Source organism: Aphelocoma coerulescens, chromosome 21 (assembly GCF_041296385.1).
Source record: "Aphelocoma coerulescens isolate FSJ_1873_10779 chromosome 21, UR_Acoe_1.0, whole genome shotgun sequence".
Classification (NCBI taxonomy): Eukaryota; Metazoa; Chordata; class Aves; order Passeriformes; family Corvidae; genus Aphelocoma; species Aphelocoma coerulescens.
This window is the reverse complement of record NC_091034.1, coordinates 872615-891811: the sequence shown is the minus strand read 5'-3', so window position 1 is coordinate 891811 and position 19197 is coordinate 872615. Positions and strand designations below refer to the sequence as shown.

The window sequence follows — 19197 nt, the reverse complement described above, 5'->3', positions numbered from 1 at the left end:
GAGCTGTGTCCCCCGGGGCTCAGGGCAGTGACAGAGCTGTGTCCCCCCAAAGCAGAGCAGTGTCAGAGCTGTGTCCCCCCCAAAGCAGAGCAGTGACAGAGCTGTGTCCCCCGGGGCTCAGGGCAGTGACAGAGCTGTGTCCCCCCAAAGCACAGGGCAGTGACAGAGCTGTGTCCCCCCCAAAGCAGGGCAGTGTCAGAGCTGTGTCCCCCCCAAAGCACAGAGCAGTGACAGAGCTGTGTACCCCGGGGCTCAGGGCAGTGACAGAGCTGTGTTGCTGTTCCAGGTGCGTGCTACTACGATGCCAACCAGTCCATGTACGTGTTCGGGGGCTGCACCCAGAGCAGCTGCAACGCTGCCTTCAACGACCTCTGGAGACTGGACCTCAACAGCAAGGAGTGGATCCGGCCCCTGGCCTCAGGTGAGCCCTGGCAGCTGCCCCCACCCCTCATCCCTCACGCCCACGGCTGCCCGCTCGCATTCGGTGTGCCCGGCTGTGTTTGAGCGTTATCCCACCGGGGTTCGGGTTGTGTGAGTGCTTTGTGGCAGTCTCTGTGTCCTCAGCACCACCTTGGGCAGGTTTTCTCGGGAGCAGCTGCTCCCTGCTGGTTCCTGCCAGGCAGGGTGAGGGACACTTCCTTGCAGCCACCAGAGCCTGTGTTGATAAGGCGGTGAAAATCGGGATTGTTCAGCCTGGAGAAGGCTGAGAGAGTTGGGATTGTTCAGTCTGGGGAAGGCTGAGAAAGATGTGATGATTGTTCAGCCTGGAGAGGAGAAGCTCCAGGGAGAGCTCAGAGCCCCTTGCAGGGCCTAAAGGGGCTCCAGGAGAGCTGGAGAGGGACGGGGACAAGGGCTGGAGGGACAGGACCCAGGGAATGGCTTCCCAGTGCCAGAGGGCAGGGATGGATGGGATACTGGGAAGGAATTGTTCCCTGAGAGGGTGGGCAGGCCCTGGCACAGGGTGCCCAGAGCAGCTGTGGCTGCCCCTGGATCCCTGGCAGTGCCCAAGGCGAGGTTGGAGCAGCCTGGGGCACTGGAAGGTGTCCCTGCCCATGGCAGGGGTGGCACTGGGCAGTATTTAAGGTCCGATTCCGTGATTCCGTGGTGAGAGTCATTGTCCCAAAGCTGAGATTTTCTGTGCTCATTCCAGTGGCTCCCACTCCAGGTATTTTGGGGAGTGGAGCAGACAAGCCCGTGCAGGTGGGAGAGCGTGGGAAAGCAGGTTCATTCCTGCTGTCCAGGCACCCTCGGCCGTGCAGGAAAACACCACAAATTATTTCCCACAGTTTTTTTTGTGCTGGAAATGTCACCCATGACGGTTTGAGTTTTTCCTTTTAATTTCTGAATTCCACTAAAATAACTTTGAGGAAAGCAGAAGAATTGGGGGAAGCTCTTGGGGCAGGGGGTGGAAATCGGTGTTAAAGCAGCTGTTTTGGCAGAAGGAGGAAGGAGAAAAGGAGCTCAGCATTCCTTGTTGGGCACAGAATTCCCTGTCATGTGCTCCAAGTATAGTGGACTGCTCAGATACTGTTTAAAGTATTCTCTTGTCTAGCACTTGAAGTCCTCCAAAATCCAGATGTTTCTGCGTGCTGGCGTCACCTGGGAACTCCCAGCTGTGAACACCTCACTTGGTGCTTGGGTATCCATCCACACTTCCCTGTGTTCTGCTTTTTGTGTCACGCAGCCCCTGAGGGCTCCCCCACGCAGGGGGAGTTCAGGAGTTGGCGATTTAACCGGGGGAAGGCGAACCCCACCCTTCCAAACCGACTCCTGCCGTCCCTCCTTCCCTGCCCGAGCGCTCTCCCTGTGCTGGGGGCTGGAGAGGAGCAGCATAAACAGGATACTGGGCTCTGCAGCCCTCTGCTCCGCCCCAGGCCGGCGATTCCTGCGGCCCAGGGAGCTCTTCCGCCGCGCTGAATGCGGGGCACGACTCGGAGCCGGCGCTGCTGCGGCCCCGCGGTTCCCGCTGCCACCCAGCGCTCCCAAAGAACGAGTCCTGTGGGAATGCGTGTCGGGGTGAGGTCCCACGGGAAGATCCCCCGAGGAGATATTCCTGCGTGCTGTCATGAGCGAGATGGGATCGCAACTGAAACTGGAGGCAGGGAACAGGGAGCGCTCTTGTTCCTGGTTTTCCGAAGGGATGAGTCACCCCGCGGTGGGATCCGGCACAGCTCCTGCTTTTCCTTTGGGCGCCCTGAGCCAGAGGGTTGGCACCAGGGAAGAAGAGTGGCTGGAGGGGACAAAAGTGGAGAGCTTTGAAATCCTGGGATGTAAATAAGGCAGGAGGGTGTTTTTAAAAAAAAACCCCGAAGAGTTGACATTGATTGATTACCACTCGTTGTGAGGGCAGGCTAATTGCTGTGGAGGAGTTCCCACACCTGCCCCACAGACTCCAGAGCTCTGGAATAAGACCCTGGCTCTTTCCCAAGGCCAAGTCTTGCTCGGAGAGGTTCCCTCACACTCCACGTGTGCCCTCCTTAAGCATCTTTTTCTAAGGAGCAGGGAATGGGAGCACAATGTTCTGGACACAACTTCATCCCTTTCTGAGAGGCTTTTCCAGGAGAAAACACCCTGTTGTTGTTGTTGTTGTTGTTGTTTGTACCTGCCTGTTTTCATCCGGGTTTTCTGGCTCCCAGGCATGAGATGACATCAGAGCTGGATAATTCCCCTCCAGCCTGAGCTGCTTCACCTGGGAGTAAATATTTAGCCTTCAAAGAAATAATTGGCCTGGGTTTCTTTTGTCTCAGAGACAGAGGAGGGAGATAATTACTTCAAAAACCCTAATTTTTGAGGTCTCAAACTATTTTTTTGCTTAGATCTGGAACAATGGCTTTGACATGTGACTGATGAGGCTGGAGCAGCACGGGAGAGTTGGTGCATGGCTCTCGTGGAGAGCTTTTGGTGGGGTTTGCAGCTCTGGACAGGAGGGTGGCAGGCAGCAGGATCTCTGTTTTAGGAAGGTGCCTCCCAGCTCCTCTCCCTCGAGCTCTCCTGGCCATTGTGGAGCTGCTCCCACCCCTTCCACTCCCACTCAGGACCTGCTGGAGCAGGAGCGGGATAATTTCCAGCGCCATGCGTGGGACGCTGCGGTGCTGTCGCAGGGGAGGTGGTCCCTGCAAGGTGGGTGCTTTCCTCGCCCTCAGTTGCTCAGTTAACCTGGGCAGCTGCTGGAATTTGAGCCCATCTCTGCACAGGGGACCCCGGTGTGGAGGACTGGGGCTGGTTTATGCTGGAATCTGTTTATGCAGCTGGAGGCCAGGGTGAGGCCCCACTGCTGTGAGTCCAGCTGGAGCATGCTGGTTTCAGTGGTGATAGTTCCTGGTGCTCCCCAAAAATGGGCTGAACAGCCAGGAAAGAAACCGAACCCTATTGGAAACAGAGAGTCCCAGGACTTTCAGTACCTGGAGGGGCTCCAAGAATGCTGGAGATGGACTTTGGACAAGGGCCTGGAATGCCAGAGGGCAGGATCAGATGGGATTTTGGGAAGGAATTGTTCCCTGTGAGGGGAGGAGGCCCTGGCACAGGTTGGAAGTGTCCCAAGCCAGGCTGAACGGGGCTTGGAGCAGCCTGGGACAGTGCAAGGTGTCCCTGCCCATGGCAGGGGTGGCACTGGATGGGCTTTAAGGTCCCTTCCATCTCAAACCATTCCATGATTCCATGACTCAGTGCAATGGGAGCTGCAGGGGTTTGTGGTGAGGCCTTTGCTGACGCCTGGACTTGGCTGAGCCGGGATTCTTCCCCGGATCCGCTGCCCTGCTGGCAGGGAAGGTTTGTCCTGTGTCCGTGGTGAGATCCCATCCATCCCGGTGCACGGGAAGCTGCTGGAAGGCTCTGGGAGAAGCCCCAGGCCCCGTTCCATCGTCGGAGCTTCCTGTCCGTGTCCCCCTGCAGGGATCATCCCCAGGCAGAGCCGGGAGCGTGTCTGTCCCCAGGCAGTGTCCAGCTGTCCTGCCCGGGCCGTTTCAGGCTCTTCTCTCTGCAGGCTCTGTCCCTGCCTGGATTTGTTGGTTCCAGTTCCTCAGAGTCCTGCACCCGGCCTCTCTCAGCCAGAACCACACCAGGAAATGCCTTTTTGAATTAGAGAGACGAAAGGCCAGGAGCTTTGCTCTCCCAGGGGCTCATGGCACAGAGCTGAACAGCTTTTCCCTTTAAAACTGAGCCTGTTGTGCTTATGAAGTCGGGAGTGGTGCTGGAAAGACCAGGGAGAGGAATTCCGGCTGAAGTCCTGCAGGATCTGCACATCATCCTCCTCTTGTGTCTGTGTTGTCATCCCCCCTTTGCTGCCCTGCAGCTGCCTGGCCAGGCAGGAGGCTGGAAGGAGCCCCGTCCCTCCCGTGTCCCGGTGTGTTTCCCACTGCCAGGCCGGGATATCCCTCTCTGATCTCAGAGGAGTTCAGGAGCCTCGGGGCTCCGCTTTTCCTGCTGCTGGGACGAGGCTTCTGGTGCTGCTGCCCGGGGCCACCCTTCCCCCGGCAGGGACACCTCCCCAGGGCTTCTCTCCGGGCCTTCTCTCCCTGCAGTCACGCTGGGGAGATGGGAAAGCTTCTCATCTTCCTCAGGATTTCGGGATCAGGCTCGGAGGCAAAACTCCTTGGTGTGCTGCTTTGCTCCTCTCTGTCCCCACGGTGTCGGGACGTGGCTGTTCCTCCCTCCTGCTCCCGCCTGGGAATGAGCAGAGCCCTCCAGCCTGAGGTTTGTACCTGAACCTCCTGGGTGGCCTTAGCCCGGCACGCTGAAACCCCTCTGCCAGGGTTCCTCTTGGCTCAGCTCCTCCCCAGCCCCCTGCTGCTGTGAGTGGGCCGCAGGATCAGGTTTCCCTTCGGGAGCTGAGGGGAAGGTGCCTTTGATGGTGTTGTGTCAACAAAAGCAACAGCCCGAAGGAGGCAGGAGAGGCTCGGGAGAGACTCGTGGTGTCAGATGTGGTGCTGGTGGAGAAACCACCCCGTCGCTCGTGGAGCAGAGAGGTTTGGCCTTGACAGAGCTGTGCAAAAACCTTGCCCCGAGCTAAAAAGCTCAGCCTTGTTTTCATCTGCCCCTTCTAGAAAAGTGGTGAGTTTTCAAAACAATTCTCCGAACAGTCAGTGGAGTTTCACGGTGCTGCTCCCGTTCTGGAGTGAATTCCTTGGCTGGGATCTCTGTGGAGCTGAAGGAGACACGGGGAAGGACTGAGTGGGCTTCCCAAGGAGGAGAGATGGTGCTGGATCCCACAGGATCCAGCCCTCCACGGCCACAGAGCGGCACCAGCACTCAGGGAGTGAATCCCACTGGGACAGGAGCAGGGCTGTGCAAGGGCCTGGTGGGAATCCGAGGAGTAAACAGAGGTGTGGGAATAGTGGGAAGCTCCTCGTGTGTGGATTTAAACCCTCTATGACTGAAGATTGTGCACCTCGTTCAGTTCATGGTTGTGTTTTGCATCAGCTCTGTCCAGTCCTGGGACCCTCAACTCGGGAGGGCCCTGGAGCGGCTGGAGCGAGTCCAGGGCAGGGAACAGAGCTGGGGAAAGGGCTGGAGCCCCAGGAGAGGCGGAGGGAGCTGGGAAAGGGGCTCAGCCTGGAGCAAAGGAGGCTCAGGGGGACCTTGTGGCTCTGCACAAGTCCCTGACAGGAGGGGGCAGCCGGGGGGGTCGGGCTCTGCTCCCAGGGAACAGGGACAGGAGGAGAGGGAACGACCTCAGGCTGAGCCAGGGGAGGCTCAGGGTGGAGGCCAGGAGGAATTTTGTCATGGAAGGGGCTGCCCAGGGAGGTCTGGAGTGCCCATCCCTGGAGGTGCCCAAGGAAGGCCTGGCTGTGGCACTCAGTGCTCTGGGCTGGGAACAAGGTGGGCATCGGGCACAGGGTGCACTCGATGGTCTGGGAGGGCTTTTCCAGCCTCAGTGATTCTGGGATTTTTTTCCTGAAGAGCAGTCACTGAGACACTCTGCCCTGACCCCAAACTGCAGCTCTGTTCCCCTTGCAGTCACTTCCCTCACAGGGATCCTGGGCACAGCCTTGCTTTGGGCATTAAAACGCCCCAGAATCCTGACCTGTCCAAAATTCTGGCTGCAGAATTCCCTTGGTGTCCCCCTGTGCCTCTGGCCTCGCCGTGGTGCCCGACAGCCCCGTGATTGAAAAGCAAACCTCAGTTTTATTAAAAACTCGGGATCACCTTGAGCCCACTGAGGCCGTGTGGTCGCTGCTGGCCTCCCGGGAGCCCAGAGGAGCCAAAAGCTGATTCCTGGCACGGAAGAACGTCTCTAATTATGACTGAGTGCCTGAGCCTCCAAAGTGGAGCAGGTTAATGGGATAGATGGAAATCCCTCGTGCTGTGAGCGGTAAGCCTGGAAGAGGGGAAGGCTTTTTCCAGCTCTGTTCCTGATCTGGGTGGTTTTTTCCTCATTGCTCTTTGAGTTTGGTAGCAGCAGGGCCTGTTCCTGCCTCTGCAGACCTGAAACATTCCACTTTACCTTCAAAAAATCTGTGGCTTTCCCACCACCATCCAAAGACTCTTTGCATCCTCCAGCTCGGAGTGACTTGACCCCGTTGGAAGCTCAGCTTTGATCCTGTGAGTCCCCTGCCTGGAGCTTCCTTATCCTGCACCTGATTTCTTCCTTATCACACACCCAATTTCCTCCTTATCACACCCCTCATTTCTTCCTTACCCACACCTCATTTCTGCCCTTCTGGAACAAGGACTTTCCGGGCTTTGTCCCACGCCACCCTCTGGGACAGAGGCTGTCCCAGCACAGGTTGCTTGGAATTGCTTTCTCCAGTATCAATATATTGATTTTTGATAAATTTATTGATTCCTCCATTTTGGGCTCCCAGCTTTACGAGGAGGTGAGTGACCACTCCTGCCAAGCCTTTGAAAGACAAACCCTCCAGCAATATCCCTGGATACAGAGTTTGGACTTCATTGCTGCCCTTGCAGAGGGTGGATTGGCAGCTCCGAGGTGGGAGCAGGGCGGTTCCCAGCCCCTGGATCCATCTGAGCGAGGCAGCCCCGGCGTTCATTTGTTCCTCTCTTTGCCTGGGTGGTTTTGCAGACGTCTCTAATGGAATTTGTGGTGTTCAATAGGAAATATCTCAAGGGCAAGAGATGAAAAATCAACCCAAATCGAGTGAAAGCTTTTTTTAATTTTTCTTTCTTTGCGTCAGCTGCCGCCTGGTTCAGAAGGCACTGCTGGTCTCCAGGAGATTAATCCATGGGTTTAGGTTTACAGCACACACCTCCCCTCCCTTGGATTTGCCAGGCTCTGTCCTCCTCCAGCAGCTCGTGGCCTTTCTGGCCGTGTTTAACCTCGGGAAGCTTTTTGTTGTCTGGATCCAAAGCACATTCCATTGGCGCCCTTGGATGGCCACCCTGCCGTGCCTGACCCTGGCACGGATCAGTGCAGGGACACACAGGCACGAAACCCCCGTGCAAACTGAGCGAATCTGCCGGGTGCAGGGATTTATCCCACAAATGCCTTCACTGAACCAGGCAGCAAAAGATCCCTCTCTTCTTCCCGGGGCTCTGTGTGGCTCCTGGACACTTCCTGCCTGGGAATCTGCTCCCTACAAATAAAGGCACCTGCCTGGAGAGCCTGGTGGGGTGAAGGGCTTTATTCCTGACGCATGGACTGGTCCGTGGGGTGGGAAACGGGTGTGGATTGCCACTACTGGGGGACAACGTTCCTGTGCCTCCCATTCCTGAATCCCACAGCTGAAATGGCATCGCTTCCCACATTCCTCCTTCCCCCTGACCCTACCTGGCTGCATCCTGCCCCTCCCTCCCGCTGGCAGCGGCTTATCCTTATCAGTGCTGTGTTCCCACAGCTTTTCCAGGGGCTCCCGATATCCAACAAGGTCACAAAGTCACGGAGTCACTTCTTTCCACTGGAGCTGGAGGGTGGGGGGCAGAGTCAGTTCAGCAAGTAGAGTAAGGTGTGCCTGGTCCTCGGGGTGCACTGCATCCCAGGAATGCGGTGCCGGAGGCAGCCAGGAGTGGCTTTGAAGAAGCCATGGATTACCCGCCCAGGGAGGTGGGAATGTGCCCAGGACCTGGGGCTGGCTCAGGCTGGCAAAGGGGTTTTACCCCAGCAGGCCAAAGCACTTCCCCTCTCCTATTCCCTGCTCCCTGCAGGACTTGGAAGTTCAGCGAATTTTTATCCGTGGGCAAAACGTGGGGGAAGAACCTTCCCTGCGGTGGGAAAGGGGCTCAGCTGCCTCAGTCAGCAGGGCAGGGAGGCAGCGTCCATCCGGCTGTGACACTGCCCCGGGCAAGGATCCCTGACCCTTTGCGTGCCCTCCTGTCCTGCCTCGAGATGTGGTAGGAGTCATGTGGGAAGGGAGTAGAGAGGGAAAAGCTGAGGAGGCTGGGAGAAGAGCGGCTCGAAGGGAAGTGGGAGTTTCAGTGGTGATCTGGCTTTCCTCTTCCCTCAGTACAGGCTTGGGGACTCGCCTTCTTCTACGGGCAGGGACACCTTCCACTATCCCAAGTTGCTCCAAGCCCTGTCCAACCTGGCCTTGGACACTGCCAGGGTTGAGTGGAAATCCCTCCTAGTAGTACCAGTAGGTACCAGTAGTAGTAGTAGTAGTAGTAGTGGTAGTACCTGGTACTCCCGCCTCCACCTTGGAGAACAATTTGCATTTCAATGATCCCAGAGTGGAACTCTGTCATCCCTTTAACCCAGGCAGAAGTTAGGCTGCATTTTCCAAGAGGATTTTTTTTTTTCTGTCAGGATTTTTTTCCCCTTTTTCCTGACGTTTGATTTCCCAGCCCTGCGGACAGTTTAATTTCTCGCTCATCCGAGTTTGGTTGGAGCCGAGGAATTTGCAAACTGTGGCTCAGACAAAGCATGTCCAATTTATTTCCTTTTCAGGAAAAAGGCTCAAAACCCCGGAGCCACACACAGGGTTGTTGACACTGGTGGTGTCTCACATCTCATGAATGCGTTGCACCCCAGAGGGAGCTGATCCCTCCTTCCCGGGGCCGGTGCCGTCGTCCCAAGGCGTGGGAGGCACCCAGGGGTGATGGTTTCCCTGGACACAAACTCCCTGATCGTTTCATATCCAATTATTCCCTTTTCCTGGGTCTCTGACAGCACCCTCGCTCCTGAGCGGGTACCTCCCTGTCCGTTGTGGGGTCCATGGGATAAAACCCCGCTATCCCTTGGCTACACTGTCAGCTGGGAAGGAAAGGACAGGTCCTGCTTTTCCTTCGCAAAGGTCCTGCTGGGAGTTTCGGGCAGGCTGTGCTGACATCTATCGGCAAGAGCTCCTTCCAAGACAGCCCAGCCTTTGCCTTGAGGACTCAATCCAGCAGGATTGTGTGTGTAATACTCGGGATCGAGCAGGCAGCATTCCCTGGGCAGTTTAATCCATACCCAGCACGATGTGCCTTCCAAGCCTCTCCAAACCCTGGCGCTCCGTAGCCCGATTTTAATCTTTTCCCCAAGCATCTGCTGTAAAGCTCTCGCAGAACGGGGCAGGCAGGCGGAATGACGGAGCACTGGCTCGTGCTTGTCTGCACTCCAAAGGTGGATTTGGATTCCTGACATGAAATATTCAGTGAGTTTGGCATTCAGGGCTGGAATTACCGGAATGAGGGAGAAAAGTGCTTCCCTGGCGAGGAGGGAGCAAAGTTCAGGAACCGATGGATTGAAAATGGGAATAAAGGGGGAGACAGCGAGGGAGGGGGGTGCAAAGAGCTGGACTGAATATCCCTCCCTGCGCTGGGAATTTCAGCAGGAAGATGCTGGGGTTCCAGTAAATAACTCCTGTCCTTGCAGCAAACATTGGGAGGAGCGAAGCCCTGGCTCTTCCCAGGCTTTTTGCACTTCCTCCCTCTGACTGCATCCGGGAGTTGTTGTGGATTCCCCATCCCTGGAACTGTCCGAGGCCAGGGTTAGGGTTGGCTAACGGGGGCTTGGAGCAACCTGGGACAGTGGAAGGTGTCCCTGCCATGGCAGGGGTGGAATGGGATGAGCTTTCAGGTCCCTTCCATCCCAAACCATTCTGGGATTCTCTGGCTGCGCCCGCAGGGTGCTCTTTAGAGGATAGTTGAGGTTTGGAGCCCCGTGGTAGCTGTAACCTCACCGAATTACACAGCAGCCATTTCCTGGAACACCACTCATTTTGGGATTCTCCGACGTCGGGGCGGCCGCCGCCGCCTCCCTCGCGCTGCGGGAAACGATCCGGGAGCGAAAAGTGCGGAGCTCAGCAGGGCTGGGACGCATCCCCGCTATCCCACACCGACCTCATCCCTGCCCTGCAATTACCCGCTCCTCAGGGCGCTGGGGAGCCTGATCCAGCAATTCCCATCCCTTCCCTCGCCTCCTGGAGGGAAGACAAGCGGCAGGAGCTGCTCATCCCTTTGTCTGGGAGCGCTGAGCTCTTTAATTGCGCCGGGGCTGATTTGGGGAGGTGTCAAACTCGAATCACTGGAGAAGTCTGTGGGGCAGTGTCACTGCAGGGGGAATAGAAACACGAGCGTGGAAGCAGGGAGAGGTGGATCATTGGGATTCCGCCCACGGAGAGAGGGAACGGAGGCTTGTGCAAGAGCAGCACCTCGGTGCAGGGCCAAATCCGCCTTTCCCAAAGGATGATTGCGAAGCGTGACCTCACCCCGCGGAGCACCCGGCACCTCGGGGCGATGCTGCCGGGGAGGAGGGCGCAGGGTGTATCCCAATAAAGCCTCTCCTGCAGCGTGGAGGTGCGGGAATTGCGGCGGGAATCGCGGCGATCGCCGTTCGCGGCTGTTGGGAGATAAGAGGCCGAGCCCGGAGCGTTCTGGCGCGGTTATCTCGGCACTGTTTGCTCAATTGCTGCATAAGGACATTTTTGCCAGGCATTAGCACAGAGTGACTCAGTAAATCCAGTTGCGCAGGGTTCAGAGGGCACTGCCTCTCCTTTTCCACGGCTTTATCGGAGCGGCAGCACCTCAGAAACGCCGGGGTTAAAAAAATACCCACGGGGACCTTGCAAAAGCACAGAGGTGACTGAGCCTCCCCGGGGTTCTGCTCCACCGCCCAGAGATTGCGAGAAACCAAAGCTTCGCTTCCACACCGGGGTTTGACTGGGCTTGTACCACAATCCCGAGTCACTGCAGGGTGGAAATCCCACACTGGGAGCGCGGTGGGAATTCTGTCTGCGTGTCACCATCGGGGGGTCGCTGACGTGCCCCCCAAAATAAACTCGGGATATTCCCTCCCTGCCTTCCCAAGAGGTTATTTGTGCCTGCAGAGGAGACAAATCGGATCTTGTTCAGTTTTTCCTTAAAACTCCTGCAAGGCTGAATTCCTGTCTGCTTCCCAGCATGGAATTTGGGGTTTTTCTGGAAGGGAACACTAAATTGCCTGTGGTTTTGGTAAGGGAAGATGATACTTCTGTGGCTTTGAAAGGCTCTAAGGTTTAGGCAGGCCCGGTCAGAACTGGTCTAGAACATGTTTGTAATCCCAGTGCTCTGTTTTAGACGTTTTGGGAATAAAAACAGGTGAACGTCAGATGCTGGATCCGAGGCAGCTGAGCCTCAGTGTTGGGTTTGACTTCGGCGTGCAGCAGGCCGAGGGGACGTCTGCTCTTCCCACGGGAGTTCTCCTTTGGCATCTCCCAAACCCAGTGTTAGTGCTGGGATTGCTGGGATGCTCGTCCTGCTCCGGCCTCCGGACTGCTGCTCGCCAGCCTGTCCTCTTCCCTTTGGGAAACCTGGCGGGGATTCGGATGAATCTGCTGACTGCCGTGGAAAAACCCCAGCTGGCCTGGGAAGCAGAGGGATTTGTTATTTTTTTCCTTCTGCGGTTTTGCTTCCGGTTGAAGGGGAAAGATTTGGGGACTTCACGCTGTCACACAAGTTTGGGATGGAGCTCTGTGGGGTGGGATGTAGTCAGGGATCCCTCGGCTGGCGTGGATGATGGTGCTGGGGTGGATGAGGGTTCTGGGCTGGAAACTGGGATTTGAAAATCCAGGTCCAGACTAAAAGCTGGACTAAAAACCAGCCCCTGGATGCGGCTCTGCTGCTGCCTGAGCGTGGAAACACAAATCTCCTGGTGGGCAGGGCTGGATCCGATTTGGAACAACTCAGTGTGCAAAACAGGCACCATCCTGCCTTGGAAAAAAGTGTCCAAGGCCAGGCTGGACGGGGCTTGGAGCACCCTGGGACACTGGAAGGTGTCCCTGCCCAGGGCAGGGGGTGGAACGGGATGAGCTTTAGGGTCCCTCCAACCCAAACCATTCCAGGATTCCTGTGAAAGGACAGCCCCAAGCCCTTCCCAGGGATGGTTTCCTGTACCTTTGGAGTGCAGATTGCAGGTGGCTTTTCAAGCTGGGAGCTTGAATTCCTTTGCACCTTGAAATCCATGGAGTGCTGGAGCAGCTCCCTTTAATTTCTCAGCTTTGAAATTGGACACATGGCCTTGGTTATCCGGGTGTTCCATGGAAATCCAGTCGGCCACGATGGTGGCCATCGGCTCCCTGAGGAATGCACCAGACCCAGCAAAAACAGCTCGTGGTCACAGCTCTCATCTCGTCCATCTCCAGAATTAAAACTCCTCAGTATTTATCCCCTTGACACAACTCTTCCCATGGCTTCCCTTCCCCCCAGGTCAATTCCAACCCTTGGCCCCACTCCGGCCCCTCCTACAGACTACTCCCCCAAACCCCATCGACCTGAACCGGTCCTTCCACGGGGCAATCCCCGCAGGTAACCACGGGGGGACCATTTCTGTTCCCCACTCCAGCTTTTTTTTGGAGTCTCTCGAGGCTGCACCTCCCAGAGTAAAAGGCGGGTCTGGCACTCCGTGTCCCACGTGCCCTTCCAGCCCGGCTTTTTCCTTTGTTCCCGTTAATCTCCGCGCGTGCGGCTCCGGTGGCTTTACAGGGCTGGGTAACTGGGCTTTAAAAACTGCTTATAAGGGCAGATCCTCCCCAGATAAAGCACCCAGAGCTCGTGTCGGGAGCGATCAGAGGCTGGCATCTCTTTTCCAAACATCCGTGGAAGCCGGAGATCTTTGGTTGGTTGGTTTTTCAGCTTTGCAAGCCAGGAAAATCCATCAGCTGGGAAGAAAATAGCTCAGCCCAGCTCCTCATGCCGGCCAAAAGAACAGTGTCAGCTGTGCAGGAATGGAGCCTGCTGTGCTCAGGAGGAGTTAATTGTGCTACACCCTCGGCCCGCTGGCGCCTTTATCCCTGAGAAAGGATAACCTGGATGTTGGGCTGGATGGTGTTAGCAGGGCGGGGAGCTCGGAAACGCAGCCGGGTGCCCACCGGGACCAGTGGGAACCAGTGCAGTTAATTAACGAGGTTCTGATGGCTCCTCAGCCCGACCCATGCGCGATCCCGGAGAGGATCCCGTGTGTTCCTGGGAGCCTTTGAAGGGCCGCTCCCACCTCCCACATCCTCCAGAGGGCTCGGACTTTGAGCAGGTCCTCCTCGCAGGGCCCCAGCGCATCCCTTTGATGTCCCTCTGTCCTGGGCTCCTCCGCATGCCTGAGTCCTGAAGTCACAAAGCTGCCGGTGCCTTCCCCATTCCGGCGGCTCCCTCGGGATGTTCCTGCCCTTCCCCAGGACCACAGCACCCAGCAGCTCTCCCCTGCTTTAGGGATAAACAGCATTAATTGTCCAGATTTCCACGTGTTCCTGCTCCAGCACCAGATCCTGGAGATGCTTGTGGTGCATCTCATCCACAGATATCCCAGTTTTGCGGCTGGAAGGGGCTTTGAGAGGCCAGCACTTCTTTGACTTGTAAAATGCAGAGTTGTCCTGCACTGCAGAGTGAAACCCGGCTCATTTACATCCGTACAATGTTCAATAACAGGCAAAGCTTCCTGAAAAACCGGGGCTGGCCTCTGCCCTGGGCTGTTTGCACGGCTCTGACTCACTTGGGAATTGTCTCCTCCGTGGCTGAGGCCGGGGTTGACCTTCAGGTTACAGCAGTGGGAGGGTGCCCTTCCTCACTGCTCCATCCCAGACCTTCCTGAGCAAGGTGCCAACGTTTTTCCATCCTGGAACAAACTCTAGCTACCCCTTTTTGTTTAAAAATAGCCCAATTTAACCCCAGCACCTTGTGGCATCCCTGGTGGGATCACCCAGCTGGGATTCACCAGCTCGGGTACAAGTGTTTCATTGTGATGCCAGGCTCAGGAGAAAAACTTTCTGCACTGCCAGGGAATTATTTAGGCTGGAAACTTGCTGGTGCGGGTTAATGAATTGCACAGATGGAACGAGCCAGGAAAACTGGAATTCGGGAACAAGGAGTAACCAAATGTGACCCTCGCCGGCATCTCGTCCTCACGGAGACCTTGGTGCAGCTCTGGCCACACGTGACCCTGCATTAAGGGCTTCCTGCAGAGCTGTATTCCCATTTTTCCCCTCACCTCCATGTGGCTGAGGGCAGCAGAACGCTCTGTCTCTGGGGAAGGGCTCAGGGACACCGTGGCCATCCCTGCATCAGGCCAGGGGCTGCTTTTTGCTGGGCTCTTCCCTCCCAGCACCTGGAGCCCATCGCGGTGGAATTGCTTCCCTCAGCTGCAACGTCCGAAAATAGCTGCTCTGGTTTCTTTTAAAAATAGTCTGTTCTGGGTGTCATTCCCTGCTAAAAATGTGTCTCCGAGTCCTGCTGGGACAGGGGAGGGGACAGAGGCCGGCTCGGAGCATCGGCTGTTTCGGAGAGGTGACGGTGCCGCCGCGGGCACGTGTGAGCCGTGCCCTTGAGCTGCCCCGTTCCCAGAGCCGGGCACGGAGCCGTGGGGCTGGGATGGTGATTTCAGGATTGCTTGGAAAGAGTGACTGCCAGGATGGAGGAATGTGCCGGGCGCTGGTGACCGCTGTGGGAAGGAGGATGCTCGGAGTCAGCCGGGCTGGAGAGGCTTTAGCTGTTCCTGGGAAGCAGCTCAACACTTCACACATCAGCAGGGTGGTGACACAGCACCTCTGGCTCCTGGGGCAGGCAGGGATTGGAATTTTGCAGCGGATCGTGGCCGATTTCCCGGCATAAATTCACAGGGATCGAATCCTCTGATGGTTGCTCCTGCCAAAGGCTTTCTGGCGTTGGGGCTGCTCCTGCTCCGAGCTGGTTAAGAACCATAAAATCCCAGAATGGTTTGGGCTGGGAGGACCTTAGAGCTCATCTCATTCCAACCTCCTTCCATGGACAGGGACATCTTCCACAGGAATCACAGAATCCCAGAATGGTTTGGGCTGGGAGGACCTTGAAGACCTTAAAGCTCATCTCAGTCCAACCTCCTTCCATGGGCAGGGACACCTCCCACTACCCCTGGGTGCTCCAAGCCCCGTCCAGCCTGGCCTTGGACATTGCCAGGGATGGAGCAGCCTGCTCCAACAGCTGCTCTGGGATGTGGCATCCAGGGGCCACAGGAGCAGCAGGAGGTTGAGAGGTGAGCTCAGGAAAACCCTTGGGATACACAGATTAGTCTGAGCACAGCAAATCCCAACGGCACCGAGCCCAGGAGGTCACATTGTCCTTGTGCAGGTCCTGCTCAGGAGCCCCCTGGCCCCTGCGGAGCCTTTTGAAGCTCAAACAAGCCACACAAAAAGCTTTTCCGTGATTTTTAGAGCAGCTCTGCATCCTGCAGACTCGAGGAATGACTTCATTCACACCCAGAGCGCTCAGGGCTTCCTCCTCAAACCCGGGGTTCAGTGTGAGCACCCAATGCATCTTCCACGAGCCGCTCCAGGTGCCTTGGGATTGTCTCCCTTCTCCCTCCTTCCTTGGGGAGAGACGTTCCGAGGTCTTTGGAGGTAATTATTGCTTTTATTCGGCGCTAAAGCAGTAATTTGGAGTGATATGCTGGAAAACCAGCAATTTCCTGCCAGTGAGTGACAGATGTTGTGCTGTGTTTGAGATGTGCTTTCAGGCTCCTACTAATTACCATGACACAAATTGGCAGGAGTTTTCTTCCCAGGCTCCCAGCTCGAATTTTGCTCTAATTTTTTTTTTCTTTTTTTTTTTTTTTTCCCATTGTTTTCATTTTTTTTGGAAAGGTGGAGTCTCCGCGTTGTGACACTTTGGGAAGAGACGATGCGCAGTTGGGGGCTTGTGTTCAAACGTGGTTTTCTTAACTTTTCCTCCCTCCCTGCCAGGTTCCTACCCCTCTCCCAAGGCTGGGGCCACTCTGGTGGTCTACAAGGACTTGCTGGTGCTTTTTGGGGGGTGGACCCGGCCGAGCCCTTACCCCCTGCACCAGCCCGAGAGGTTCTTCGATGAGATCCACACCTACTCCCCCTCCAAAAACTGGTAAGAGCAGGCTTTGATCCTGGAAAAATGGCTCTGGAATGCAGCTGGAGGAATGCCTGGGAAGGCTGTGCGTGGTCCTGGTTTCCCAGGTGTGTCTCTAACGCTCTTTCTGAAATGAAAAAAGGCACACAAGCACAGCAGGGCTGAGGACAGGGTGCTGCCAAGCACCTCATGGGTGCTGGTTGCTTCCATAACGCTCTGGACTTGTACCTAAATATTCCAGACTGCCTGAGCATCCCCATCCAGGTGGGAAACCTGGGTGTTCTAAATGCCTAATCACTTTGGCTGGGAGCACTGAGGTGTTTCTGAGAGAAGCCTGAAGTGCTGGAGGTCTTGTTTTTAGTGGTGATCCAAAACTCAGCTCCCTCAGGGAAATGTGATAAATCAGATTTCTCCATCATTTCAACCTCTGCCTTTACAGCTCCGGGCCTGGAGCATCCAGCAGTGTCCACGGAGCTGGCAGGAATTTTCCTTTCCCCTTTAAACACCATTTAGCTGATTTTAGACCCGGCTTTCTCACTGATCTTTGTGTGAGAAGGAGAACGCTGTATCAAAGAGAAGGTTCCGGCTCCTCCTGCACTGAGAACTTTTCATCCTCCCAAGTATCAATTATCCAGTGCACTCTGGGCAGTGTCATTACAACTCTGTAATTAAACCTCCTGGAAAGAATTCGAGGCAAACTTAATTGGAAGGGGAGATGTTCCCAACTTGGCCATGGGACTTGGTCATGCCTTAAAAATGTTTAGCACATTGGGATTTCTAATTAGTTTCGTTGCTATTTGGATATTTGGAGGTTTTCCCTGTGGTTTTCCCCTGTGATGTGTTCTTGAGGACTTTGCAGGCCACTGGGGTATTTTGTTTGGCCTTTCATCCAGTGTTTTCCTTCATTGGGGAATGTCTTCCTGCCTCTTTTCCCAGGTGGAACTGCATCATGACCACCCACGGCCCCCCTCCCATGGCAGGACACTCCTCCTGTGTCATCGAGGACAAAATGATCGTTTTTGGGGGCTCCCTTGGATCTCGGCAGATGTAAGTTTGGGGTGAGGGTGTCTGACAAGTGCCCCTGTGAGCCAGGAGGGGGTTGGGATGGTCTTGGGGTCACCCATGAGGAATTTTCTGCAAGATATTGGGCTCTGCCCGCTGCCTTAGCACACCCTTCGCCTCTCGCAGCAAATCCCAAGGTTCCAGCCTGCAAAAATCCCAATTCTGCCATAAAACAGCCCTGAGCCCGAGTTCCACGTCCCTGGTTGTATCCTCAGCCCGTGTTGTCTCATCCCTGCAGGAGCAACGACGTCTGGGTGCTGGATCTGGAGCAGTGGGCTTGGTCCAAGCCCAGCATCTCCGGGCCCAGCCCTCACCCGCGTGGGGGCCAGTCCCAGGTGAGCTCAGCCAAAGAGAAACCAGGCACGGCCTCAGTGCAGCTGCAGGCAGCTCTGCATAGGTTCCTTCCCGAGCTATCTGCGGAGCCCTCCTCGCTCTGGGCACGCTCCCTATCTCCCCAGTGACTCAGAGCTCTAATGAACAAATTGCTCTTTTACCCCACTCATCCCCCGTGGCGTCTCAGATCAGTGGAGAGGCAGCACAGCCTGGTTTGGCTCCGGGCCCTGCTGATGGCTCCGCTTTCCCCATCCCGGGATCGAGGGACTCGGGATTGCTCCCGCTCCACGCACGGCTCTGGCGATGCCTGCCCGGGGCAGGGAGCTCGTGGCTGTCACTTGGCCTGATGCAGGTGTCCCCATCTGGGAGGATGGTCAGTGATCCCCGGAGCGTGGCTGGTCCCAGCAGGGCACCCAGCAGGGCTCGGATGGGCCGTGCCGGAACGTGCCTTTCCATGTCCTGGGAAAGGAGCCCGCGGGGATCTCTCGCCCACCAGCAGCACTGATCAGACGCTGCTGCCAGCACCTGCCCTCCCAAACAAACCTTCCCCCTCCCCCCTCCCTGCAGAGGGGCGTGGGGTCCCTGGTGCTTTGGGAAGGGCGATTGCTCTCCCCGGTGAGAGGAACTGGTTTGGGACAAGGAGTGGGATGAGCCCTGCATCCCGCTCTGCCCCAGGCCCGGCAAAACCGGCTCCATCCCAGCTCCACTCCTCGTCCCGGGGCACACGGAGCCCAGCAGCGCTCGTGCAGCTGAGAACCTGCCCCTCTCTGCCCTTGGAGGCCTGGCCAAAAATCCTTCCCGGGCTGAAACTTTCCTTTGTCCCTCCAGATCGTGATAGACAACGAGACCATTTTAATCCTCGGAGGCTGCGGGGGTCCCAATGCAGTGAGTACCCTGGGGGAGCAGGGACACCAACATCTCCCTGGCACCTGGGGGCTGGATTTGGGATGGGGGGGACTCTGCACGTTGGTGGCATTTTATTCCTCAAATCTGGGTGCCCACCCAGTAGGTTTCCCAGAGAAGCTGTTTAGCTGTTGCTGGAGCTGCTTTAATTAATAAAAATCACCCCAGGCGCTCTCTGAGCAGCTCTCTGGGTTCACTGAGGCTCGTCAGGATGAGCCATGACTTTGCCCTGGGACAGCAGATGGAAACGAAGGGATTTATCCGTGGCCACAGTGGGGTGTGGTCACTCATGGGCCATCAGCTCCTGACCTGGCTCAGCATCCTCTGTCTGCAGCAGCAAAGCACCGCTCCCACCATCACCCTGATGGGATGAGCCCAGCAGCAAACTGGGCTCCGAAACCTCAGCCTGGGCTCCTGAACCCCAGACCAGACTCCTGAATCTGTCGCCCTTCCCTTCCCAGCTGTTCAAAGACGCCTGGCTGCTGCACATGCAGGCCAACCCCTGGACATGGCAGCCGCTCAAGGTGGAGAACGAGGACCACGGAGCCCCGGAGCTGTGGTGCCATCCTGCGTGCAGGGTACGGACACCGCGGGGTCCCCGCTCCCTCACAGACACCCCTCCATCTTTACTCCCTGCCCAAAACGCTCCATCACCGCTTCTCCCCGGCACAAAGGGTCATCCTGGCGTCTGTTCCCTGCTCTCTCCAC

The 19197-nt window shown here is 56.6% G+C and overlaps 1 protein-coding gene across 1 annotated transcript in view; it reads left to right on the top strand.

Moving 5' to 3' along the window:
- The window catches only part of FBXO42 (F-box protein 42), a 47234-nt gene that overhangs the window by 25126 nt on the left and 2911 nt on the right, over nt 1–19197 (top strand). The window contains exons 4-9 of the mRNA XM_069034844.1: nt 287–421; nt 16056–16209; nt 17128–17238; nt 17492–17588; nt 18415–18471; nt 18951–19067. Coding sequence (XP_068890945.1) covers nt 287–421; nt 16056–16209; nt 17128–17238; nt 17492–17588; nt 18415–18471; nt 18951–19067 — 671 coding nt within the window. The remainder of the gene's footprint in view (nt 1–286; nt 422–16055; nt 16210–17127; nt 17239–17491; nt 17589–18414; nt 18472–18950; nt 19068–19197) is intronic.